Genomic DNA, 27987 nt, shown 5'->3' on the forward strand with positions numbered 1-27987 from the left:
GGTTTGCAGGAGCTTGGTTACAAGAGGAAGGGATTTAGTGGTCAGTGGACTGCTTCCGCTGTCACCCAAAGGTTTTTAACTTGTCACTGACTTATGATGAATGCGCTGCAGGTGACGTATAAGGGAGGATGTTCCGAGGTGGTTAACGTCCTTACCCCTACTTATTACAGCTTGACAAAGGCAACACACGGCTTGACACCTGTTGTCCGCATTTGTGTTGAAATAATTCTACACCGAAGAGCTGTTTTTTTTTGTATTTTGACCAGGCATGTCAAGGGCCATATTCCTCCCACGGACAACAGGTGTCTCCCCGGGTGCCTGACTTAAACAAACCACCTCACCATCAGAATCCTCCTTGTCAATTTCCTCCCCAGCGCCAGCAACACCCATATCCTCATCCTGGTGTACTTCAACAGTGACATCGTCAATTTGACTATCAGGAACTGGACTGCGGGTGCTCCTTCCAGCACTTGCAGGGGGCGTGCAAATGGTGGAAGGCGCAAGCTCTTCCCGTCCAGTGTCGGGAAGGTCAGGCATCGCAACCGACACAATTGGACTCTCCTTGGGGATTTGTGATTTTGAAGAACGCACAGTTCTTTGCTGTGCTTTTGCCAGCTTAAGTCTTTTCTTTTTTCTAGCGAGAGGATGAGTGCTTCCATCCTCATGTGAAGCTGGACCACTAGCCATGAACATAGGCCAGGGCCTCAGCCGTTCCTTGCCACTCCGTGTCGTAAATGGCATATTGGCAAGTTTACGCTTCTCCTCAGACGCTTTTAATTTTGATTTTTGAGGCATTTTACTGATCTTTTGTGTTTTGGATTTTACATGCTCTGTACTATGACATTGGGCATCGGCCTTGGCAGACGGCGTTGATGGCATTTCATCGTCTCGGCCATGACTAGTGGCAGCAGCTTCAGCACGAGGTGGAAGTGGATCTTGATCTTTCCCTATTTTTTTAACCTCCACATTTTTGTTCTCCATATTTTAATGCGCACAACTAAAAGCCACCACAGGTATACAATGTAGATGGATGGATAGTATACTTTATGGATGACGAGTGACGACACGGAGGTAGGTACAGCAGTGGCCTATCGTACTGCTATATACAGTATAATGGACCTGGTGGACACTGTCAGCAGACTGCTAAACTACTAGTATAAAAAAAAAAGCCACCACAGGTATACAATTTAGATGGATGGATAGTATACTATTTCTTTATGGATGACGAGTGACGACACAGAGGTAGGTACAGCAGTGGCCTACCGTACTGCTATATACAGTATAATGGACCTGGTGGACACTGTCAGCAGACTGCTAAACTACTAGTATAAAAAAAAAGCCACCACAGGTACACAATGTAGATGGATGGATAGTATACTTTATGGATGACGAGTGACGACACAGAGGTAGGTACAGCAGTGGCCTACCGTACTGCTATATACAGTATAATGGACCTGGTGGACACTGTCAGCAGACTGCTAAACTACTAGTATAAAAAAAAAAGCCACCACAGGTATACAATGTAGATGGATGGATAGTATACTATTACTTTATGGATGACGAGTGACGACACAGAGGTAGGTACAGCAGTGGCTTACCGTACTGCTATATACAGTATAATGGACCTGGTGGACACTGTCAGCAGACTGCTAAACTACTAGTATAAAAAAAAAAAGCCACCACAGGTATACAATGTAGATGGCTGGATAGTATACTTTATGGATGACGAGTGACGACACAGAGGTAGGTACAGCAGTGGCCTACCGTACTGCTATATACAGTATAATGGACCTGGTGGACACTGTCAGCAGACTGCTAAACTACTAGTATTAAAAAAAAAAGCCACCACAGGTATACAATGTAGATGGATGGATAGTATACTATTACTTTATGGATGACGAGTGATGACACAGAGGTAGGTACAGCAGTGGCCTACCGTACTGCTATATACAGTATAATGGACCTGGTGGACACTGTCAGCAGACTGCTTAACTACTAGTATAAAAAAAAAGCCACCACAGGTATACAATGTAGATGGATGGATAGTATACTTTATGGATGACGAGTGACGACACAGAGGTAGGTACAGCAGTGGCCTACCGTACTGCTATATACAGTATAATGGACCTGGTGGACACTGTCAGCAGACTGCTAAACTACTAGTATAAAAAAAAAAAGCCACCACAGGTATACAATGTAGATGGATGGATAGTATACTTTATGGATGACGAGTGACGACACAGAGGTAGGTACAGCAGTGGCCTACCGTACTGCTATATACAGTATAATGGACCTGGTGGACACTGTCAGCAGACTGCTAAACTACTAGTATAAAAAAAAAAGCCACCACAGGTATACAATGTAGATGGATGGATAGTATACTTTATGGATGACGAGTGACGACACAGAGGTAGGTACAGCAGTGGCCTACCGTACTGCTATATACAGTATAATGGACCTGGTGGACACTGTCAGCAGACTGCTAAACTACTAGTATAAAAAAAAAAAGCCACCACAGGTATACAATGTAGATGGATGGATAGTATACTTTATGGATGACGAGTGACGACACAGAGGTAGGTACAGCAGTGGCCTACCGTACTGCTATATACAGTATAATGGACCTGGTGGACACTGTCAGCAGACTGCTAAACTACTAGTATAAAAAAAAAAAGCCACCACAGGTATACAATGTAGATGGATGGATAGTATACTTTATGGATGACGAGTGACGACACAGAGGTAGGTACAGCAGTGGCCTACCGTACTGCTATATACAGTATAATGGACCTGGTGGACACTGTCAGCAAACTGCTAAACTACTAGTATAAAAAAAAAAGCCACAGGAGTGTTTTTCAGGCAGACAAACGTATACTGGTGGTCACTGTCAGCAAAACTCTGCACTGTACTCCTGCTATAGCTGCTCCCCAGTCTCCACAATTAAGCAGTGTGAGCACTCAGCACAAATATATCATGCAGCACACTGAGCACAGATATGGTATGGAGCGTTTTTTTTCAGGCAGAGAAGAGAACGGATAAAAAACTGGTGGTCACTATCAGCAAAACTCTGCACTGTACTCCTCCTAACAGCTGCTCCCCAATCCTCCCCACAATAGTAAAATTAACAAGCAAAGCAAAGCAATCAGATCAACTGTAGTGTCTCGTATAAACGGAGAGGACGCCAGCCACGTCCTCTCCCTATCAATCTCAATGCACGTGTGAAAATGGCGGCGACGCGCGGCTGCTTATAGAATCCGAATCTCTCGAGAATCCGACAGCGGGATGATGACGTTCGGGCACGCTCGGGTTAGCCGAGCAAGGCGGGAGGATCCGAGCCTGCTCGGACCCGTGTAAAAAACGGTAAAGCTCGGGTGGGTTCGGTTTCTCGGAAACCGAACCCGCTCAACACTACTATTAATACAGTTTACTTATATACCTTACTGGAAATCTCCTGCTGTCATTAAATAATGCTCTGCACAACTGACACAGTAGTTTCCCTGACACCTACAATTGCTTCTTAGTAAAACAATGTATCATATGCATACAATTTCCTCCACAACGCACATTTGTATATAATCAATATCACACTGATATAGGCAGTATACTAGGGATTCTCTAAAAGCTCCATAGCCCAATCATAGCTAAAAGGGTTAAATTAGCACAGATGATCAAAACTGCTCAGATCCTCTCACTCAGGCAGCGTTTTGATGTAATAAATGGACAATGTCTCTGTTGTTAAATGTGCTGGAATTAGATTGATAGAATCAATTGACTGACAGTCTTAAAAGTCTCCATAGAGTAACCGCTAATATCAGTTGTATGAACTAACGGGCGTCCCCGTTATAATAGAATTAATGCAAGTGGATAATAGTAATTGAGAGTGTACTGGGATTCACTGTTATTAGGTGTCCACTGCAGCCGTGTCAGTTTTGAACTTTTTGCTCACCAGTGCCGTTCTGCTGTTACACCTCCCGCTGATCACCCGTTCTTATACCACACAGCGCTCAGCGGTTTTGCCGCTAGCACCGGCGCTGGTGGTCTCCTGCTGGAGAAGATGATATATTGGCTGTAGCTGGGGGTGAAGGATGATCTTCCGGCCAATGGTTGGATGGCTCCGCTGGCCGCCGTTGAACGGTCAGCAGCTTGTTGGATCGCACAGAACTTTCGCTGACACTGGGAGTAATGCAGGCTGCTTTCAGGATAATTGCATCCATGTAGATAGGGGTCACACTTAATGTGTTTCTCGGCCTTGTGACTGTGGCCGTTTCCTAGGAAGGAAACGGCCACAGTCACAAGGCCGAGAAACGCGCTTTCTCTATTTTTTTTCTGCTAACCTGAAGAAGGCATAAGGAAGTGATAAACCAGTGATAAGTGCAAGGTGATAAATGCAGCAGCCAATCAGCTCTTAACTGTCTATTTGCATATTGGAGCCGTTTGGCTTGTGCGTTTATCACCTTGCACTTATCACTGGTTTATCACTTCTTTATGCCTTCTCCAGGTTAATACATCTACCCCCTAGTCGATAGATTCCTCTATCATCCATCTGGGAGATGCTACGTTACCTCTTGGTTATGTGTATGACGATTGGAGTCTGGCACTAAAGCAGTTAAAAAGCTGTCTCCTTCCCCTATATAACCCTACCCACTTCCGGAAGCCCCATAGTCTCGTTTTAGTGCCTTGGAGCAAGGCGCAATTTCTAAGCTTAGCTTTTAGTTAGGTTTTATTTTGTTTTTCTTTTTAATTTGGGTGCTTAGCCCCTGTTTACAGGTGGCCAGCAATAACAGAGTGGGGACAGTTAGTATTAGAGGCTTGCTGTAGCCTGAAACTCCACTCTCCTCTGCAGAGTCACCAAACCGTGAGTGATCCTTGGGGCTCTGTCTTTGACGGACAGCATCCAAAGAGGCATTTGGGTAAGGTAAGGGCACTTTGTGCGGAGGTTCCCCTCTTTCTGGTAACCCGGCATGCACGCTTATCTTAGCTGCGGCCAGGTATCATTTATCTCTTTGCGACTTCAGGTCCCAGCGTCAGGGGGAACCGCAGCTGACTTCTGAAGAAGCACAGATGAGCAGTGCTAGGTTGTTTTTATTGTTAGTGATATTGCTATTGTACTGTAATTGCTGTATTTGCACAAAGGATTTTCGTTTGCGAAACTTGTTTTAATGATGACAATAAAATTATATTGTATTATTATACTTTGTAAATAACCTAGTATTTTGAATAGCTGCTGTTTGGATAATACATAACAGCAGAAAGGTACTGCCAAACTGATATTGTAAACAACATACACTGTACTATTCCCTTTTTAGGGATTTATGGAGTTTTGTGCCACATTTAAGTTTTTCTTCATATTGCATGTGTATAGCAGAGAGTTTGTTACAGTTATGTGGTTCTTAGTAAACATTCTGCACTATTCCTTCCAGGGACTTACGTAGTCTTACTTTTGTAGTACTTTCTGTATTTTGGGCATTATGTCATGGAAACCAGCCAAAGTTCCCAAAGGTAAGCCAGGATCGGCTGTTTATTTGACCTGTGCTAATTGCAGGAATAAAATTACCTAAAGGTTGTGCGGATTCGGGCCCACTATGTGTAGCATGCTCTGTAGTGTCAGTGGACTCACAGCCCGGGTGTTCTGCAGAGCAGACAGTGATGCCGCATTGGGCCAGGTCTATGGTGGAAGCTATGGCTGAGTTATGTCAGTCTCAAGCTAGTGAAATACCCTGCGCTGAGTCGCAACCTATATCTGATCCCTCTGTAGAGCCAGTATGGGCCTGTAATATGGGGAGGCGTCTCTCACAGAGGGCCATGTTTTTAAATAAAATGATGGCATCTGTAGAAGCTTTGGCCACTAAGAGACAATCTCCCCTTGAATTTCCTGGGGAGGATTCTGAATCTGCTGCCTCCTCCCAGAAGGAAGAGGAAATAGTTCTTTATTGGGAACATTTTTTTGCTTGAGAGGTGGTTTCATACCCCAGTTCAGGAGTGGCTCTTCTAATTGAAGCAGTCCGTCAGACTTTGCAATTACAGGACTCCACTGTTCCAAAGACCAGTTCAACCTCTTTCTTTAAGCGCAAGAAGAAACAGGTCTCTATGTTCCCAGCCTTCTCACATTTTGGGGATTTGTTGAAAGAAGCCTGACTCGAAGTTCCTGGTTCCGAGGAAGTTAAAGGATGTTTATCCTTTTACAGAGGATTTTTGCGACGCTCCTATAACTAGGCTAACAAGCGCAACTATTATCACTATGGTTCAGTCTGTTACTCTTAAAGAACCATCAAATAGAGCAAATCCATTCTTAAATCTATTTTTCACACTTTCAGGGGTCTCCCTGCGGCCTATTCTGGCTAGCGACTTGATCACTATTGAGTCCTGGATGTCTTAAGTAGGGGTGTGCGCCGGGCCATTTTTCGGGTTTTGGATCTGTATCTCCTTTGTGTTTTGGATCTGTATTGGTTTTGCCGAAACCACCCTTGCAGGTATATTTTTGAAAAAAATCATAGAAACAGCTAAAATAACAGAATGTGGGGTTGTTTTTGTTCCTGCAGTATTAATAACCTCAATAACATTCAGTCTAGTCTATTTCAAACACCTCACAGCTCACAATATTGTTTTCATCCAGTTTAGGCCAAATGGTTGCACCGAGGTAGCTGGATGACTAAGCTAAGCAACAGATGTGGGCAGGACAAACACATGGCACTGCAGTGGTAGACAGGATATCCGTTTTATAAACTGTGCCAAAAAAATGCTCCAAAGAGCACATAATGCAAGATGGAAATTGTCATTGGGCCCCTCCACCTACCTCTATGTTTTATATTAAACAGAACATGCAAAGTTTAACAAACCAATCATTTCAACGACAGGGACTGTCACTTGTGGCTGAAATGATTGGTTTGTTTGGACCCCCACAAAACAATCTGGCAATGGGCAGTGCACAAACTGGCTTTAGTACTTTAAATAGGAAGGATGTCGTCATCAGCATCCGATTCCTCACCCCCATCAGTGTGTACATCCTCTTCTTCACAGACTATTAATTTCTCCCCGCTTGAATCCACCATCACAGGTCCCTCTCTACTTTTTCTAGGTAATTGCTTGTAAAGATCTTCCTCATGGAATTTGTAATTCATTTTGACGAACATCATCTTTTCCACGTTTTGTGGATGTAACCTCGTACGCCGATCGCTGACAAGGTTCCCGACTGCGCTAAAAACTGTTTCTGAGTACACCCTGGAGGGTGGGCAACTTAAGTAAAGCAAAGCCAGTTTGTGCAAGGGCCTCCAAATTGCCTCTTTTTCCTGCCAGTATTGAAGCGGACTGTCTGACATACCTATTTGTATGATATGACTGTTATAGTCATCAACTATTCTTTCAATGATGACAGCATCATATGCAGTGACAGTAGACATGTCAGTATGTCAGTATTTGTAGGCCGCTCCTTCAGTCCGGACCAGATGTCAAAACTTGTTCCTGAGTTACCTGCATCACCGCCAGCGTATCTCTTTAGAAAATTCTGTTTTTTCATTGCAGTTGCCGTAGATAATGAAGGAGATGTTGCTGTATCACGTTCCGCTTAAAAAAATATAGTGATCTGATTTCAAGAGATTAACGACCCTTGAATCCTGGCAAAGCGAATGAAGGGCTTCATCTACAAGTCCGACATACTTAACGGAATCGCTCCGTTTCAGCTCCTCCTTCACTTTCTCCAACCGCTTTTGCAAAAGTCTGATGAGGGGAATGACCCTACTCAAGCTGGCACTGTCCGAACTAACTACACATGTGGCAGCTTTGAAGGGTTTGAGAACCTTGCACAACACGGAAATTATTCTCCACTGCGCTTGACTCAGATGCATTCCCGGTCCTTTCCCTATGTCACAGGTGGATGTGTTGGCTTGAATGGCCTTTTGATGCTCCTCCATCCGCTGAAGCATATAAAGAGTAGAATTCCACCTCGTTACTACCTCTTGCTTCAGATGATGGCAGAGAAAATTCAAGAGTTTTTGCTGGTGCTCCAGTCTTAGACATGCAGTTGCTGAATGTCGGAAATGTCCACAATTTTTTTTGCCCACTGACAGCATCTCCTGCACGCTCCTGTCATGTTTGAAATAATACTGTGCCACCAAATTAATTGTGTGATCAAAACATGGGATGTGTTGGAATTGGCCCAGATGTAATGTGTGTAAACGCCAGTAGCATTACTGGTAAAAAGGGTGAACTAGAAATACTTGCAGCAAGCAAACAGTATGATATTATAGGCATTACTGAAACTTGGTGGGACGAATCTCATGATTGGACAGTTAATCTAGAGGGCTATACACTGTTTAGGAGAGACAGACTAAATAAAAAGGGTGGAGGGGTGTGTCTTTACGTAAAGCCGTTTTTAAAACCTGATATACAGGAAGATATTCAGGAGGGGACTGTAGACACTGTCGAGACATTATGGGTAGAAATTGCATGCGGGGAAAAAGGAATAAAAAAGATAGTATTGGGTGTATGCTATAGGCCGCCTGGTATCAACGCATCTGATGAGGAATTGTTACTAAAGCAAATTGAAAGAGCAGCAGGAGTAGGAGACATAGTAGTGATGGGAGATTTTAACTATCCAGAGATAAACTGGAAAAACGATTCATGTGATACTGCTAGGGGCAATATGTTTTTAAACACACTTAATGATAACTACTTAGTTCAACTAATTGAGGAACAAACTAGGTACAATGCAGTCTTAGACCTGGTATTAACAAACAATGGGGATTTGGTATCCGGTATTATAGTAGGGGAACCCATAGGAAACAGCGACCACAATATGGTCACATTCAATATCGGTTTCCATAAACAGCCCTATACTGGCTCAACTAGGACTCTAAACTTTAGCAAAGCAAATTTTGATAAGATGAGGGTATTTTTCAGGGATATTGAATGGGAAGGTATGTTTTTAGGAAAAAATACAACGGAGAAATGGGAGCTACTAAAATTCCTGCAAGCTAAAAATACACTCAAATTTATTGCTACGAGCAGCAAAAAAAGGAATAAAAATCATAAACCGATGTGGCTTAACAAAAAGATTAAGGAATTTATGGACAAGAAAAGGCGAGCATTTAAAAAATACAAATCTGACGGGGAAGCAGAGTCATTTCAGCACTATAAGGAATGTAACAAAATTTGCCAAAAGGAAATAAGAGCGGCTAAAGTAGAAACTGAAAAACTAGTAGCAAAGGAAAGCAGAGCGAATCCCAAAAAAATATTTAAATACATTAATAGCAAGAGATTAAAGAAGAAGAGTATAGGCCCTTTAAAAGACAAGTTGGGAGTCTTAAGCAAAAATGATAATGACATAGCGGACACACTAAATGAGTTTTTTTCAACAGTATTTACTAGAGAGGACCCAATTCAGGGACTAACATATAATCTCAATAATGAGAATATCCCACTGATAGGTACTTATTTAAGCGAGGAAGTAGTCTGTGACCGATTAAAACATTTAAAGATTAATAAGTCACCAGGTCCCGATGGTATTCACCCAAGGGTTCTAATGGAGCTTCATTCTGAACTTGCAAAACCGCTATTTTTGATCTTTAAGGATTCAGTAATATCAGGTATGGTTCCCAAAGACTGGCGTATAGCGGAAGTAGTGCCTATATTCAAAAAGGGAAGTAAAGCTGAACCAGGTAATTATAGACCAGTTAGTCTTACATCTATAGTGGGGAAAGTATTGGAAGGTATTCTAAGAGATAGTATTCAGAAGTTCCTTGAAGTCAATAAGGTCATTAAAAGGAATCCGCATGGGTTTATGAAGGACAGATCCTGTCAAACCAACTTACTTGGCTTTTATGAAACAGTAAGCACAAACCTAGATCAGGGTAAAGAGGTGGATGTAATCTTTTTAGATTTTGCCAAAGCGTTCGATACTGTACCACACATGAGACTTATCTACAAGCTACAAGAATCAGGGCTAGGAAGCACAATATGCACTTGGGTCAAAAACTGGTTCGATAATAGGGAGCAGCGCGTTGTGGTTAATGGATCTTTTTCAACTTGGACTGAAGTGCTAAGTGGTGTGTGACGCAAGGCTCAGTATTAGGACCGCTATTGTTCAATATTTTCATTAACGACCTAACAGAAGGTCTAGAGAGCATGGTGTCAATTTTTGCAGATGATACCAAATTGTGTAAAGTTATAAATGCAGAGGGGGATGCTGAGTCGCTTCAGAATGACTTAGTTAAATTAGAAGCTTGGGCAGCGAAATGGAGAATGCGCTTCAATACAGACAAGTGTAAGGTAATGCACTGTGGTAACAAGAACAAAAATAACACCTACCTACTAAATGGGGTAAAATTAGGGGATTCTGTACTGGAAAAGGACTTAGGTGTCCTCATAGATAGCAAACTAAGCAGTAGTACCCAAAGTAGGACTGCAGCAAAGAAGGCTAATAAGATATTAGCATGCATAAAATGGGGAATTGATGCTAGGGACGAGAGTATTATACTCCCGTTATATAAATCACTTGTGAGGCCACACCTTGAATACTGTGTACAATTCTGGGCACCTTACTACAAAAAGGATATCCTGGAGCTAGAAAAGGTTCAAAGGCTGGCGACCAAACTAATTAAGGGTATGGAGACGCTGGAATACGAGGAAAGGATTGCAAGACTAGGCATGTTTACACTGGAAAAGAGGAGATTAAGAGGGGACATGATCAACATTTACAAATATATAAGGGGACAATATACAGATCTTGCGCAGGACCTGTTTTTGGTTAAATCAACACAGAGAACTCGTGGACACTCGCTCAGGTTAGAGGAGAGGAGATTCCACACAATATGGCGTAAAGGCTTTTTTACGGTAAGGACGATACGTGTTTGGAATTCCCTGCCTGAGGGAGTTGTAATGGCCAACTCAGTCAACACCTTTAAGAATGGGTTAGATAAATTCCTAATGGATAAGGATATCCAGGGTTACGGGGCATAGTCACGCACTATGGTTATTATAAAAAAGAGGGGTTAATCGGAACGGAAGTCAGCAACTTCAGTCAAAATTTTATACAAAATAATCGTGCATAGGAGACCACAAATAGGTTGAACCCGATGGACAATTGTATTTTTTCAACCTTAGATACTATGTTACTATTTAATGCTCTCACAAATTTGATGGCATTGTCAGACATCACAAATCCTGAGGAGACTCCAAGTGGGGTAAGCCATTGTGCAATGATTTCCCTGAGTTTTTCTAAGAGGCTCTCAGCGGTTCGCCTCTTACTGTAATGGTGATACACAGCGTAGCCTGCCTCTGAATGAGTTGGCATTTGTGAGATGCTGTTGCTGTTGGTGGAGCAGGAGGCACTACATCTACCCAGTGGACTCTCAGTCATATAGACTTTAGTTTGCCCTATTCCACTTGTCTACATATCCGTGGTTAAGTGGACGGTGGGTACAACGGCATTTCTGAGGACACTAATATTTAATGTCCTTGTACAGGCTGGGAATTGCTTGTCTAGTGTAGTGGAATCTAGACGGGATTTGGTCCTGGAGAGACAGTACTTCAAACAACTGTCTAAATGCCACTGCACTAGTGGCGGATACTGGACACACGTCTAACACCGACATAGTTGTTATGGCCTTAGTAATCTGCTTTGCAACTGGATGACTGCTGTTATACTTCATCTTCTTTGCAAAGCATTGTTGAACAGTCAATTGTTTTGTTAAACTACAAGTAGTCTTCCTGGTCCCCTTCTGGGATGAAGATCGACTCCCAGAAGCAACAGCAGCAGCAGTAGGCGTAGCACTTAAGGATCTCCGGAGGAATTGGATACAGGACTATTTCCGATCCTGATTGAGCAGGATATTGAAGATGAGGGTGTTGGTGGTGGGGATTGCAGGCGCTTGGATCCAACAGAGAAAAACGGAGCTAGGTGTCGCTGGACTGGTTACGTTCTTATCTGAAGTTTATGAATGTTTCAGCAACTTGTGATGTATGTGCTGCAAGTGGCGTAACAGGGTGGAGGCTCCTTGGTGGTTATGGCCTCACCTCAACTTACAATGACTTTACAAAGACTACAGATGGCTACACAGTAATTGTCCTGGTGTGGGGAGATATAACTTCACACAGAAGAGGTGGATTTTTTTGTTTTTTGCCTAGGCATGTCAATGGGCTTTTTCATACCATGGCCAACAACTGTCTCTACTGGAGCCTTATTTAAACAAACCACAGCCCCATCATCAAAATTCTCATCGTCAACATTCTCATTAGCGGCAGCTATAGCAATATCCTCCTCATCCTGGTGTACTTCTACAGTGGCATCCTAAATCTCCGTGTCAGCGCGTTGACTGGCGCTGCTCCTCCCAACACTTGCAGAGGGCGGGCAAATGGTGGAAGGAGCCTCCTCTTCCCGTACAGTATTGGAAAGATCAGGCTTATACATCGCAACTGTGTGCATACTTGGACTCTCCTTGGTGATTGGTGATATTTCTGAACACAGTTGGTTCCTGTGCCTTTAAAAAGCTTAATTTTTTAACTCTTCTACAGGGAGGAGGGCTTACATCATCATTATGAGACTCAGAACCACCAGTCGTAAACACAGGCCAAGGCCTTAAGGGCCGTACTGATGGGGAGATTTCCCCAGAGATGTGTGCTGAGCGGTCTAGCACAGACCGCTCAGCACACATCTCTCCCCCTGATCAGCACAGCGCGATGTGCTGAGCGAGTGGGGGACGTTAACGGGGGGCTGCTCATTTCACCCAGCGGTGAACTGACCGACTTGCTAGATTGTGCCTGCATGCAGCCCAATCTAGCACCGGCGATGCGCGCATCGCTGTTTCCAGCACCCCCCTACATACGGTGCGATGTTCTAAGCAATCTTCTCAGATTGCTTAGAAATTAGCTGAACACCGCTCCGTGTGAACTCCCTTTAGCCTTTCCTTGCCACTTCGTTAGTGAATGGCATATTGCCAATTTTACGTTTCTCGTCAGATAACTTTACTTTTTTTTTATTGCTTCTTTGATTTTACATGCCTCTATGCCATTGGGCATCGGCCTTCGCAGATGACGTTGATGAACTTGCATTGTCAATGTCATGACTAGTGGCAACAGCTTCAGCACAAGTAGTAGGAAGTGATTCCTGATCTTTCAGTTGTTTGTCCTCTATTTCTATCAACACGAATTGGGGTACAACAAAAGTGTCGCACAAATGAATCAGAAATATATATAATAATTAGACACTGCAGTTGGCTTCACAGGCAGCGTCACACAAATGAGTCAAAAATATATATAGTAATTACACACTGCGGTTGACTTCACCGACAGAGTCACACACTACGTTTATGAGTATGAACTAATATACTGCGGTCTGACTGGCAGTGTCACAGTACTTATGAAAATAAAATAAAAATGTTATAGTACACTGGGGTACAGCACAAACAAAAACAGAGCCCATGGTGGACGGACAGGTCACCCCTTTTTCAGACACAGCAGTCAGAGAAAGCACCCCTTTTTCAGATACAGCAGACAGAGAGCACCCCTTTCAGATACAGCAGACAGAGAGCACCCCTTTCAGATACAGCAGACAGAGAGCACCCCTTTCAGATACAGCAGACAGAGCACCCCTTTCAGATACAGCAGACAGAGCACCCCTTTTTCAGATAAAGCAGACTGAGCGAGCACCCCTTTTTCAGATACAGCAGACAGAGCGAGCACCCCTTATTCAGATACAGCAGAGAGAGCACCCCTTATTCAGATACAGCAGACAGAGAGAGCACCCCATTCAGTTACAGCAGACGGGTCACCCCTTTTAGATACCGCAGATATAGAGAGCACCCCTTTCAGATACAGCAGACAGGGCACCCCTTTCAGATACAGCAGACAGGGCACCCCTTTCAGATACAGCAGACAGGGCACTCCTTTCAGATACAGCAGACCGAGCGAGTACCCCTTTCAGATACAGCAGACAGAGCTCCCGCCCCACGCCAGACAACAATGTACTGGAGACGGACACGTCCGTCCAGTACACGTTCCACAGCCGGAGTAAAGATACTTATATAGAATCCAACAGCGGGGAGACATTCGGCCTCACTTTGGGATGCGAGTAAGGCGGGAATTCACGGGCTGGACTCAGATCCCGGCTCGAATGGCGATGTTCGGGTGGGTTCGGTTCCCGGGGAACCGAACCTGCTCATCCCTAGTCTCAAGTGATATCAGGGTTCTGTGAGGGAAGCCTTAATAGATACCATCCAGGCTTTGGTGGTTTCTGACAGGCGTTCTTTCTGGCTTTGAGTCTTGAATGCTGACACTGAATCAAAACACACTTTAGAGGCAGTTCCATTTGAGGGTGACTTCTTGTTCGGTTCAGAACTCACTAAAATTATTTCCCAGGCTACGGGAGGCATGAGCCCTTAACTTCCAGTCTCAGCCCATAAAACCTAATTTCCCAGGTTCTTTTCCTTTCGGGCCCAGGGTAGAGGAAATATTCAGGCCTTCAGATGTATTTCAAGAGATTCCCATCAGGGGCCTCTAGAGGTCATGGCACCCCAGGCACCCAACGTCCTGCTGTGAACACACCATAAAAGCATTCTGCATGAGGCTCTGAGGGCTCTGGTTCACATTTAGGTGGTGGGGGCCCATTTATTAAGGTTTCGGGAGGTCTGGATTCAATCCACCTTGAATCTTTGGGTGAGCAAAATTGTATCAAGGGGTTACATTCTAGATCTGCAGGGTCCAGTCCAGGCCATTTCTGCATTACTCCTCTTCCGCAGGATCTGTGCAGAAGAAGGGCCATCATACAGGCAGACTCTTCTCTTTCAGACTCTGCTATTTTGAAGGCAAAGGGTGGTCACACCAAATATTGATTCGGATTTCATTTTGATTTCTCCTCTGTTCATTCACTTTGCATTTTGTTAATTGATAATAATAAACTATTAACACTTCTATGTTTGAAAGCATTCTTACTTTGCAGAATTTTTTCAAAACCTGCCTAAAACTTTTGCATAGTACTGTACTTTCTGTAGGTACGACTAATGGTTTGTTGTTGTAAGTGACAATATATCCTGTAACTCCTGTCGAGAGCAAATTCCATCCTTGCCCACCTGCTAACATATATGGAGAGCCCCCACCAAAGGTCAAGTCCCCATGACCTGTGGATTGAGCCCTGTACAAAATTCCACTTTATAAGTAATAATAGTGATGGGCGAGAAGTATGAGTAATGGGATAAACGGTGCCATCAGTCCAGGATAAGACCTATGGTACAGTACAAGATGCTTAGTATTTTGACAACCATGGCACAATGTGAATGGGGGCCCATGTATACTGCCTTGATTTAAACCAATTTCACCATTTGCATGTGTCCAGTCCAATTTTAATGTACATTTGCATGCAAAGTGAAAATGGCTATGGAATATGGATGTGAACTGAATAATAAGCAGGTTGTTTTCATACTTAATGTGTATTTTACTGCTTTGTCTTACAGAGAAAAGTATGCTTTAGAACAGGACATCAGAGAAAAAGAAGAGGCCATAAGACAGAAGAGCACAGAAGTACAGGTATGCATCAGGTCATTCCAATCAGCGCAGACAAAACAGAAAAGCTTTTAAGGATCCCTTTTGGTTATGAAACCACAATTTTCATTCATGTGCATCTTCCAAACTTGATTGGACAAATGAAAAGGTTGGAAGCACAGTGAACTTTGGTTTTATTTAAGTTTGGTAGATCACTATAATGAATATTGGGTTTCCCTGTACACAAGGGAACTAGTCCATTAATATTATAATGTTAACATCTGGGGGTTTGCAGCATATTATGTTAGTTTTTTCCCCTATATAATGCATACAAGATAAACGCATATTCATTCTACTGTGCTATCAAATAAACAACAAATGCCAAGAGAAAATCAAATTTCTGTACACTATGGGGTATATGCAACTGCCGGCGAATCGCGGCAATTTTTCGCCCGTTTTTTAATTCGATACAATTCGACCGTCGAATTCCGGCAGGTGGGTGCCGTAATTCTACATATTCAATAAAAAAACGGATTCGACTGTCACGCTGTCGAAAAACGGCCAATTTGACGGATTTTGATTAGATTTTTAAAAATGTTAAAAAAACGGGAAAAAACACGAAAAAAAATTGCGTGGGGTCCCCCCTCCTAAGCATAACCAGCCTCGGGCTCTTTGAGCCGGTCCTGGTTGCCAAAATACGGGGAAAAAAATGACAGGGGATCCCCCGTATTTTAACAACCAGCACCGGGCTCTGCGCCTGGTCCTGGTGCAAAAAATACGGGGGACAAAGAGTAGGGGTCCCCCGTATTTTTTGTACCAGCACCGGGCTCCACTAGCTGGACAGATAATGCCACAGCCGGGGGTCACTTTTATACAGCGCCCTGCGGCCGTGGCATTAAATATCCAACTAGTCACCCCTGGCCCGGGGTACCCTGGAGGAGTGGGGACCCCTTCAATCAAGGGGTCCCCCCCCCCCCCCCCCCCCAGCCACCCAAGGGCCAGGGGTGAAGCCCGAGGCTGCCCCCCCCCCCCATCCAAGGGCTGCGGATGGGGGGCTGATAGCCTTGAGTAAAATGCAAGAATATTGTTTTTTCCAGAAGAACTACAAGTCCCAGCAAGCCTCCCTCGCAAGCTGGTACTTGGAGAACCACAAGTACCAGCATGCGGGTGGGTATTTTTTTTCAGTAGAACTACAGGTACCAGCGGGCCCGTTTTTCCACCCGCGTGCTGGTACTTGTGGTTCTCCAAGTACAGCTCGACAGGTGGCTGCCGGAATTCACCATATTCAATGAAAAACGGATTCGACAGTCCCGCGGGCGAAAAACGGCCGATTTGCCGGATTTTGCAGCGATTTTAAAAAACTGGAAAAAACGGGAAAAAATGGCGTGGGGTCCCCCCTCCAAAGCATAACCAGCTTCGGGCTCTTCGAGCTGGTCCTGGTTCTAAATATCCGGGGATAAATTGGGCAGGGATCCCCCGTATTTTTAAAACCAGCACCGGGCTCTGCGCCTGGTGCTGGTGCAAAAAATACGGGGGACAAAAAGAGTAGGGGTCCCCCGTATTTTTTACACCAGCATCGGGCTCCACTAGCTGGACAGATAATGCCACAGCCGGGGGTCACTTTTATACAGTGCCCTGCGGCCGTGGCATTAAATATCCAACTAGTCACCCCTGGCCGGGGTACCCTGGGGGAGTGGGTACCCCTTCAATCAAGGGGTCCCCCCCCCCAGCCACCCAAGGGCCAGGGGTGAAGCCCGAGGCTGTCCCCCCCATCCAATGGCTGCGGATGGGAGGCTGATAGCCTTGAGAAAAATGACAAGAATATTGTTTTTTCCAGCAGTACTACAAGTCCCAGCAAGCCTCCCCCGCAAGCTGGTACTTGGAGAACCACAAGTACCAGCATGCGGGAGGAAACCGGGCCCGCTGGTACCTGTAGTTCCACTGGAAAAAAAATACCCAAATAAAAACAGTACACAGACACCGTGACAAGTAAAACTTTATTACACACTGCCGACACACACATACTTACCTATGTTGACATGCCGACTACCACGGTCTCCGACGATCCGAGGGTACCTGTGAAAAAAATTATACTCACCTTCCAGCGTCCAGAGGTACATCCACGTCCAGAGATACATCCACGTACTTGTTAAAAAAAAAAACGAACACCCGTACCACCGGACTGAAAGGGGTCCCATGCTTTCACATCAGACCCCTTTCCCCGAATGCCGGGACACCACGTGACTCCTGTCACTGAAGTCCCTTCAGCCAATCAGGAAGCGCTACTTCCGTGGCGCTCACCTGATTTTCTGTGCGCTGTCTGAGCTGTCAGACAGCGCATCGCAAAGCCTCTCCATTACTTTCAATGGTGGGAACTTTGCCGTCAGCGGTGGGGTTACCCGCGGTCAGCCGCTGACCGGTGGGTGACCTCACCGCTAGCTGCAAAGTTCCCACCATTGAAAGTAATGGAGGGCGCTATGCGATGCGCTGTCTGAGTTCAGACAGCGCACAGCCAATCAGGTGAGCGCAACGAAGTTGCGCTTCCTGATTGGCTTTAGAGACCTTTCTGTGACAGCTGTCACTCTGAGAGGTCTCTCTGCATTCGGGGTAAGGGGTCCCATGTGTAAGCATGGGACCCCTTTCAGTCCGGCATGGTACGGGTGTCCGGTTTGTTTTTTTTAACAAGTACGTGGATTTATCTCTGGACCCTGGCTGAGGTGAGTATATTGATCTTTTCTTTTCAGGTATCCGTGGATTCTACTTGGAGAAGAGGACCGATGTCAGCGTGTGAACATAGGTAAGTATGTGTGTGTCGACGTATGAAATAAAGTTTTACTGTCACGGTGTGTGTGTCCTGTTTTTATTTGGCTATTTTTTTCCCAGTAGAACTACAGGTACCAGCGGGCCCGTTTTTCTCCCGCATGCTGGTACTTGTGGTTCTCCAAGTACCAGCTTGCGGGGGAGGCTTGCTGGGACTTGTAGTTCTTCTGGAAAAAACAATATTCTTGACATTTTACCAAGCCTATCAGCCTCCCATCCGCAGCCCTTGGATGGGGGGGGACAGCCTCGGGCTTCACCCATGGCCCTTGGGTGGCTGGGTGGGGGGGACCCCTTGATTGAAGGGGTCCCCACTCCCCCAGGGTACCCCGGCCAGGGGTGACTAGTTGGATATTTAGTGCCACGGCCGCAGGGCACTGTATAAAAGTGACCCCCGGCTGTGGCATTATCTGTCCAGCTAGTGGAGCCCGATGCTGGTGTAAAAAATACGGGGGACCCCTACTCGTTTTGTCCCCCGTATTTTTTGCACCAGCACCAGGCGCAGAGCCCGGTGCTGGTTTTAAAAATACGGGGGATCCCCTGTCAATTTTCCCCCCGCATTTTTAGAACCAGGACCAGCTCGAAGAGCCCGAGGCTGGTTATGCTTTGGAGGGGGTACCCCACGCCATTTTTTTCAGGGATTTCACCATTCCATCTATTAAAAAAAAAATTTTTTTTTTTAAATATATAAATAATACCTGTGCCTCCAAAAAAGACAAACCAAGTACCTAATCCCTTCTAATATAAATAGATCTGATATTACCACGAAAAAAATACACAAAAAAAACATGTTTTAAAATTTTTCTATTGGTTTCACCCTCCAAAGTGTGGCGGATTGAAAATGACGAATTTGCTGTCTAAAAGCACTGCTGTCGAATTTCCAAACTTGAATTGAATATGCTTTTGTCGAATTGCAGCACTTGTATCATTGCAGAAAAGTCGAATTTGCAAAAAGTCGAATTTCAAAAAGTCGAATTTTGAAAGTCCGTTTTTTTGACGGAAAGCACTGAATTGCATTGCCGAATTTTTTTTTTTGGCGAAAAATACCCGAAATTCGACAACTTCGGGAATTCGACCACAATTGCATATACCCCTATATATTTAAAACTTTATGCAAAGTTTGATGCAGTTCTATCTAATATTTTGCCCTCCCTACTCAGAGCATCCTACCTTTTGTGACGTTAGGGGTTACCTCCCACTGCTGAATAACTAGATGTTTTTTACTGACACATTTAGAATGTTGCATTCTGTGTTCTGGCTTTAAAAGGTGCAGGAGCACCAGTTACTGTTCCTTCAAGGGATCCTTAGCCTGTCACTGATTATTTCAACAACACTAACTATTCTGCAGACAGACATACGAAAGTTATGATGGGTGGATCATATCAAACAAAATCAAAAAGTTATGTTTATTTCCTATTTAAATGATTTATTGGTACATTTAAAATATAGTTTTGGGTACAGCTTATTAACTTATGTATAATAGGGGGGCATATTTACCCTGGCTGCAAAATTCTTCCAATATATTGTTAGACTGAGCCTCGTGATTATTATAATTATAAGCTGTGATAGACTACAAAATGTGTACAAATATTTTCTACATTATCCATTGTTTCAGGAGCTGCAGAATGATCTAGACCGTGAAGCTTCAACATTACAGGAACTAGAAGCACAAAAGCAGGATGCACAGGACCGGCTTGATGAAATGGACCAACAAAAAGCTAAATTAAAAGACATGCTAAATGATGTAAGGCAAAAGTGCCAGGAAGAAGGGCAAATGGTGAGATTGATTGCACTTGTATTTAATCTCTATATCTCCATTTTTAATTTAGCAATTTCAACCACATTAAGAGTGGATGTGGCAGCTCTGCTTTACTTAAATTGTTTCCTTTTAATCAAAAAATTAAAAAAAGGTAAAAAAGTTATACCAAGTTGAAGATGTGGACTAAATCTATATTGGGACAGTTCTAGAAAAGTAACTTCACATTTATTTAGAAGTCTTATGCACCTGAGAAGAGTATTCACACCAGCATAGGGTGATACCTCCTGGCATCAGAGGTCACCGTATCTTATGTGATAGGATGTTGTTAACCTGTAAAGAGGAACACATTAGGAGAGTTAAGCTGGGACACACTAGACCAGGGGAAGCCAACACTGGTCCTCAAGAGCTACCAACAGTTCACATTTTCCAGCACCCAGCAGGTGCACAGATGCAGTCATTACTCACTGACACATTTTAAAAGATCCACAAGTGGAGCTAATTACTTCCCTTCTGATTCGATGAGGAGACCTGGAAAAAACGTTAACTGTTGGTAGCTCTAGAGGACCAGGGTTGGCTACCCCTGCACTAGACGATATGTCAGAGTTACATATCGGGCATATTGTATAGTGTATACCCACAAAGACGCTGACGATGCACGCTCCAGTGCATAGGCAGTGACATTCTCCGTCGGCCCTACATGCAAGGGCAACATAAACAGCTGGGGCCATGCTACCGAATGCAGCATTGCCCCTGCCGTTACTGCCAGCATCAGCAAGTGTGTATGCACTTGATGATGCCGCAGACATCCCTCCCCAGAACCCATCGCCTGCTATGTCGCTGGGTACACACATCGTATAGTGTGTGCTCAGCTTAAGTATGAGATGCCACTACATTTCAGACCCAGGGACTGTTAAGGGGAACATTGACTTTTGTGTCATCCATTCCATGGGAACGGGCCAAAAGACTGTTTCCTTAGGGCTAGTGACATTCTTCCTCCCATTTCTGGAGCCTTGGAATCCAATCCTTCCCTATCCATAGCACATGGCAAAGGACATTTGGGCTCCACTGCTGTATCACCATATGCTCCAGCTTGGCCAAGATGTCCAGCTAAGGTTGGTGGATGACTTGGTTGAATCGTATCACCTCTGGTAACGATGAAGGCATATGCCAATGCACCCTATAATTGTAGCATCCGGGTTTGGCTTCACTTCTGTCTCTTGGGTGGTCCAGTTCTAAGGGGTTTACCAAAGATGAAGGTTAAGAGGCAGAAGTCATAACATAACATAATATAGCAAGCTGTCTGTTCTGCCCTACATTTTTCAGACAAAGAGGCGGAAGTGATGGATTATTTTCATTCCCTCTTTTAAGTGACCTGTATTATGGATTGGAACAGATCTGATAGTATATTCCAAATCTGTCCTAGGTGCTATACCTTTTTCCTATTATCTGATGTTATGGTATAAAGCAGTGGTCAGGGAAAAGGGGTAAATTACCCCATATGGGGTAAAAATGAAATTCCTGAGGGTAATGGATGGTCGCGCTGCCGAGACACAGCCCCGTCCAGCATCGGCCAGCCCGCAATGTGACGTGCTGACATTATACCGCGCTCCCTCCTGGCCGCCCTGTGCTGTGTACCTGGCCGCAGTGGGATCAGACTGGTTCGGATTCGGATCCCCTGGTGAGTGCAATTGGGCGCACTGGCAGAGGATAGGCGCAGGGATGGGTGTTCCTCGCTACAAGGAAGCCTAGCAGCGAGGTGAACAAAAAACTTGAGTTTTGGCCATCTTGTTTATATAAATTGGGCGTGCTGGCAGAGTGGGCTGTTCACTGAGAGGAGAGACTGAGTTCTTCCGAGGGAAGGTTCTACGGAGGAGGGAGGATCAGAAGTATCAATGCTGTCACATATCAACCTGTCTGAACAGTTGGTGGTGTGGGGTTTGTAAACGTCTGGTTGATTTTTAAGATTTTTTGCAAATTTTTTATTCCAACTTGTGGCTAAAAAGACCTAATTTCATTGCTCCCTATATCCCTGCAGCTTTTCACCATCAACACTAATAGAGTGAAAGCACTGCTATTTGGAGTGTGTGAGAGGGTTGGACATTGCGTCAAAAATATGTTATGTATGTTCAAAATGTGAAAAAAAGAGCACGAGTGTTGGCATCTCCATGGTGTGTGACACATGCTTGGAAATGGACGCTTAACAGGGAGCAGTGGTACATCAGGGTCATGGGAAAATGCCCTGGCGGATATCTCTAAAGAGATGGCGGAATCCCATAACCAACATTTAGAATGGGCCGCCGGTTTTTCAAAGACTATGGAGGAATTTCTCATTAGGATTACTCTGCCAGCACAGGTGGAAAAGCTTGTATGCAGATCGGTAAAGAGACCTCTTCCTATCCTGCAAGAAGAGTCTGAGGAGGAGGAAGGTCTCTTGGTAGATGAGGAGTAGAGAGAATCTGTTGAGGAGATATTGGATGGAAGTCCTCCGGAAGAGGATTCAGAGGTAAAAGGGTTAGAATCCCTCATTGAGGCTGTTAAACAGGTACTTAATTTCAAAGAAGGAAATTAAGGAGCCTGAAGTATTTGATCTGTTTGAATCACAGAAGCCGACAACGGCAGTGTTTCCGATCCCTCAGACACTTCAGGATCAGATGGGAGAAGCATGGAAGCAGCCGGATAGACGCTTACAATTGCCCAAAAAGTTTGCAGTTAATTATCCCTTACCTAAGGGAATGATGTCTAAATGGGAAGTACCACCGATTGTGGATGCTTCTCTAGCTAGATTGTCAAAAAAGACAATATTACCTATACCGAATGTGACTACACTTAATGATGTGTCAGATCGCAAGTTGGATACGGCCCTTAAATCCATCTTTGTGACGGCAGGCGCTTCAGAGAGATCTACCATATTAGGTGCATGGGTCAATAAGGCTATTGTCGCTTGGGCAGGACAAATAGTTCAGGCTGTTGCTGAAGACAATAATCAGGAAGAAATAGTTAGACTAGAGGAACATATCCGAGAGTCGGCCACTTACATTTGTCAAGCCACAAAAGATGCTAGTAGGATAGCGTCACGCATTTCAGCTTCGGCAATATCAGCCAGGGGGATTCTCTGACTCAGAGATTGGCAAGTGGATTCGGATTCAAAAAAGGCAGTGGAAGTGATCTCCTTTGTGGGGGAAGCATTGTTTGTTCCAGAATTGGACAAGTGGATTTCTCAAGCCACGGTGGGAAAATCCACGTTTCTGCCAACTATGTATCCTAGAACCACACAACCGGTAAGAAGAAGCTACTCTGGTCCAGTGTTTAATTCTTTTAGGTCTCAGTCCTTTCGTGCCAGTGGAAGAGGATTTGCTGGACAAGCTTGTCGAAACAGAGGCAGAGGCCATTCCCAGTCCACAACCACAAAGCAGGACTCCAAGCCTCCTGACAAGACTGTGACATGACGGTCTCCCAGCTCACCTTGGGTCACCCAAGGTGGGCGCATGGTTGATGGGGTTTCAGGAAGCCTGGCCTGAAACCTCCCCGGAAGTCTGGATCAACAATATCATTTCCCAGGGTTACCGAAGGGATTTTCAAACACGACCTCCCAGTCAATTCTTTACTACAGGCTTCCTCAGTGCCCTCAAAGAGTGAGAGCATTAGACCTGACTTTTCAAAATTACTTCAAACAGAGGTAATTGCCCCAGTTCCGAGTCCTCTGAGAGAAACGGGCTTTTATTCAAATCTTTTTGTAGTACCAAAACCTGACAGGTCAGTAACACCAATCCTCAATATAAAGGTGTTAAATCAATTCCTGACTGTTTAATGGAATCGATAGTCAGTTATTGCGGGTCTGGAGCAATGGGAGTTCATGATGACGATGGACATTAAGGATACGTACCTCCATGTCCCAATTTGGTCTCCACACCAAGCGTACTTATGGTTTGCTGTGGGCAGGAATCATTACCAATTCTGAGCTCTGCCGTTCGGCCTGTCATCGGCCCCGAGAATCTTCACAAATGTCATCACAGTCATGATAGCGAAATTGATATTGTTAGGAGTAATGATAATACCGTATCTGGACGACCTCCTGATCAAGGCTCCATCCCAGGACCTGTTGATCAAGGATGCTCAGGTCACTCATCAAGTTCTAATTCAACATGGTTGGATTGTGAATTTCAAAAAATCCAATTTACAACCGATGCAGAGAATTCAATTCCTGGGTCTTATCTTGGACACAATACAATTGAGTGTGTTCCTTCCGGAGGACAAGATTCAAAACATCAAGGAGATGGTTCAACTGGTCTTACCAAATCAGACTGTATTGCTACATCTCTGTGTACAGCTTCTGGGAAAGATGGTGGCATCCTTTGAAGCGATCCAGTACGGCAGACTACATTCCAGACCCTTTCAATTAAGTCTGATTGCTCAAGGGGCGGGCAAGCATCTACTACTTCACAGAAGAATTCGCTTGTCACCTCAAGCCAGGACTTCGTTGATTTGGTGGTCGGTTCACGGGAACCTATCCAGGGGAAAGAAGCTTGGAATCTGGGATTGGATCATTTTGACAACAGATGCCAGTCTCAGAGGATGGGGTGCAGTACTAGGCAACCATCAATTTCAGGGGAGATGGTCTTCGTACGAGAGCAGCTTACCGATAAACGTATTGGAATTACGAGCCATCTACAATGAACTCCTTCAAGCGGAGAGTCTAGTAAGAGCTCGACATGTGAGGGTGCAGTCGGACAATGTCACAGAAGCGGCACACATAAACCATCAGGGAGGAACAAAGAGCCGCATAGCCTTGAGAGAAGCTACAAAGATTCTGTCCTGGACAGAAAGACGCGACATAGTCCTGTCAGCAACCTTCATTCCAAGGGTGGACAATTGGGAGGCGGATTATCTCAGCCTTCAAGATATGCAACCAGGAGAATGGAGTCTACACCCCCAGGTCTTCGAAGCAGTAGTAAGAACATGGGGGTTACCGCAGGTAGATCTCATGGCCTCTCGGAACAACCATCTGTTGCCGAGATATGTGGCCAGGATGCGGGATCCAGCAGCAGAAGCAGTGGACGCGCTGACAGTGTACTGGAATTACGACCTGGTATACATATTCCCACCGTTTCGCTTATTACCAAGCGTGTTAAAAAAAGGTGAAACAGCAGGGCAAAGATGGTCCTCCCCTCTCCTTTGATAGAGGTGGCTGATTATGGGATAGGTTTGTAGGAATGCATCACGTATCTGCAAAACTCTTTATAAACATCAATGTGGTAAATCAGAATTTTCCTGTTGGGTGCTGTTCCGGCTCATCCAACCCCCTTCCCCTTCTCCCCCCCCCCCCCTTCTCTGACGTCCTAGTGGATGCTGGGAACTCCGTAAGGACCATGGGGAATAGACGGGCTCCGCAGGAGACTGGGCGCACTAAAAGAAAGATTAGGTACTATCTGGTGTGTACTGGCTCCTCCCTCTATGCCCCTCCTCCAGACCTCAGTTAGATTTCTGTGCCCGGCCGAGCTGGATGCACACTAGGGGCTCTCCTGAGCTCCTAGAAAGAAAGTTTATTTTAGGTTTTTTATTTTACAGTGAGACCTGCTGGCAACAGGCTCACTGCATCGAGGGACTAAGGGGAGAAGAAGCGAACCTACCTGCTTGCAGCTAGCTTGGGCTTCTTAGGCTACTGGACACCATTAGCTCCAGAGGGATCGACCGCATGGAACTGGTCTTGGTGTTCGTTCCCGGAGCCGCGCCGCCGTCCCCCTTACAGAGCCAGAAGAAAGAAGAGGTCCGGAAAATCGGCGGCAGAAGACATCAGTCTTCACCAAGGTAGCGCACAGCACTGCAGCTGTGCGCCATTGCTCCTCATGCACACTTCACACTCCGGTCACTGAGGGTGCAGGGCGCTGGGGGGGGGCGCCCTGAGCAGCAATAAAAACACCTTGGCTGGCAAATATATCACAATATATAGCCCCAGAGGCTATATATGTGATAAATACCCCTGCCAGAATCCATAAAAAAGCGGGAGAAAAGTCAGCGAAAAAGGGGCGGAGCTATCTCCCTCAGCATACTGGCGCCATTTTCTCTTCACAGTGCAGCTGGAAGACAGCTCCCCAGGCTCTCCCCTGTAGTTTGCAGGCTCAAAGGGTTAAAAAGAGAGGGGGGGCACAAAATTTAGGCGCAATATTGTATATACAAGCAGCTATTGGGAAAAATTCACTCAATATAGTGTTAATCCCTAAATTATATAGCGCTCTGGTGTGTGCTGGCATACTCTCTCTCTGTCTCCCCAAAGGGCTGTGTGGGGTCCTGTCCTCAGTCAGAGCATTCCCTGTGTGTGTGCGGTGTGTCGGTACGGCTGTGTCGACACGTTTGATGAGGAGGCTTATGTGATGGCAGAGCAGATGCCGATAAATGTGATGTCGCCCCCTGTGGGGCCGACACCAGAGTGGATGGATAGGTGGAAGGTATAAACCGACAGTGTCAACTCCTTACATAAAAGGCTGGATGACGTAACAGCTATGGGACAGCCGGCTTCTCAGCCCGCGCCTGCCCAGGCGTCTCAAAGGCCATCAGGGGCTCAAAAACGCCCGCTCCCTCAGATGGCAGACACAGATGTTGACACGGAGTCTGACTCCAGTGTTGACGAGGTTGAGACATATACACAATCCACTAGGAACATCCGTTACATGATCCCGGCAATAAAAAATGTGTTACACATTTCTGACATTAACCCAAGTACCACTAAAAAAGGGTTTTATGTTTGGGGAGAAAAAGCAGGCAGTGTTTTGTTCCCCCATCAAATGAGTGAATGAAGTGTGAAAAAGCGTGGGTTCCCCCGATAAGAAACTGGTAATTTCTAAAAAGTTACTGATGGCGTACCCTTTCCCGCCAGAGGATAAGTTACGCTGGGAGATATCCCCTAGGGTGGATAAGGCGCTCACACGTTTGTCAAAAAAGGTGGCACTGCCGTCTTAGGATACGGCCACTTTGAAGGTACCTGCTGATAAAAAGCAGGAGGCTATCCTGAAGTCTGTATTTACACACTCAGGTACTAGACTGAGACCTGCAGATAGTGCTGCTGCAGCGTTGTCTGTAACCCTGTCAAACAGGGATACTATTTTGCGAACATAAGACGTCGTCTTATATATGAGGGATGCACAGAGGGATATTTTGCCGGCTTGCATCCAAAATTAATGCGATGTCCATTCTGTCAGGAGGGTATTAGAGACCCGGCACTGGACAGGTGATGCTGACTTTAAAAGGCACATCGAGCCTTATAAGGGTGAGGAATTGTTTGGGGATGGTCTCTGGGACCTCGTATCCACAGCAACAGCTGGGAAGAAAATTTTTTACCTCAGGTTTCCTCACAGCCTAAGAAAGCACTGTATTATCAGGTACAGTCCTTTCGGCTTCAGAAAAGCAAGCGGGTCAAAGGCGCTTCCTTTCTGCACAGAGACGAGGGAAGAGGGAAAAAGCTGCACCAGTCAGCCAGTTCCCAGAATCAAAATTCTTCCCCCGCTTCCTCTGAGTCCACCGCATGACGCGGGGGCTCCACAGGCGTAGCCAGGTACGGTGGGGGGCCGCCTCAAAAATTTTAGCGATCAGTGGGCTCGCTCACAGGTGGATCCCTGGATCCTTCAAGTAGTATCTCAGGGGTACAAGCTGGAATTCGAGGCGTCTCCCCCCCGCCGTTTCCTCAAATCTGCCTTGCCGACAACTCCCTCAGGCAGGGAGGCTGTGCTAGAGGCAATTCACAAGCTGTATTCCCAGCAGGTGATAGTCAAGGTGCCCCTACTTCAACAAGGACGGGGTTACTATTCCACACTGTTTGTGGTACCGAAACCGGACGGTTCGGTGAGACCCATTTTAAATTTGAAATCCTTGAAAACATACATAAAAAAATTCAAGTTCAAGATGGAATCGCTCAGGGCGGTTATTGCAAGCCTGGAGGAGGGGGATTACAT

At 45.2% G+C, this 27987-nt stretch overlaps 1 protein-coding gene across 8 annotated transcripts in view; it reads left to right on the forward strand.

Annotated features, from left to right (window-relative positions):
• The window catches only part of EPS15L1 (epidermal growth factor receptor pathway substrate 15 like 1), a 411806-nt gene that overhangs the window by 164559 nt on the left and 219260 nt on the right, over positions 1–27987 (forward strand). For all 8 annotated transcript variants that reach the window (XM_063914522.1, XM_063914523.1, XM_063914524.1 and 5 more), the window contains 2 exons: positions 15441–15513; positions 19901–20062. In XM_063914522.1, the coding sequence (XP_063770592.1) occupies positions 15441–15513; positions 19901–20062 (235 nt within the window). The remainder of the gene's footprint in view (positions 1–15440; positions 15514–19900; positions 20063–27987) is intronic.

This window comes from Pseudophryne corroboree, chromosome 1 (assembly GCF_028390025.1).
Source record: "Pseudophryne corroboree isolate aPseCor3 chromosome 1, aPseCor3.hap2, whole genome shotgun sequence".
NCBI classification, from domain to species: domain Eukaryota; kingdom Metazoa; phylum Chordata; class Amphibia; order Anura; family Myobatrachidae; genus Pseudophryne; species Pseudophryne corroboree.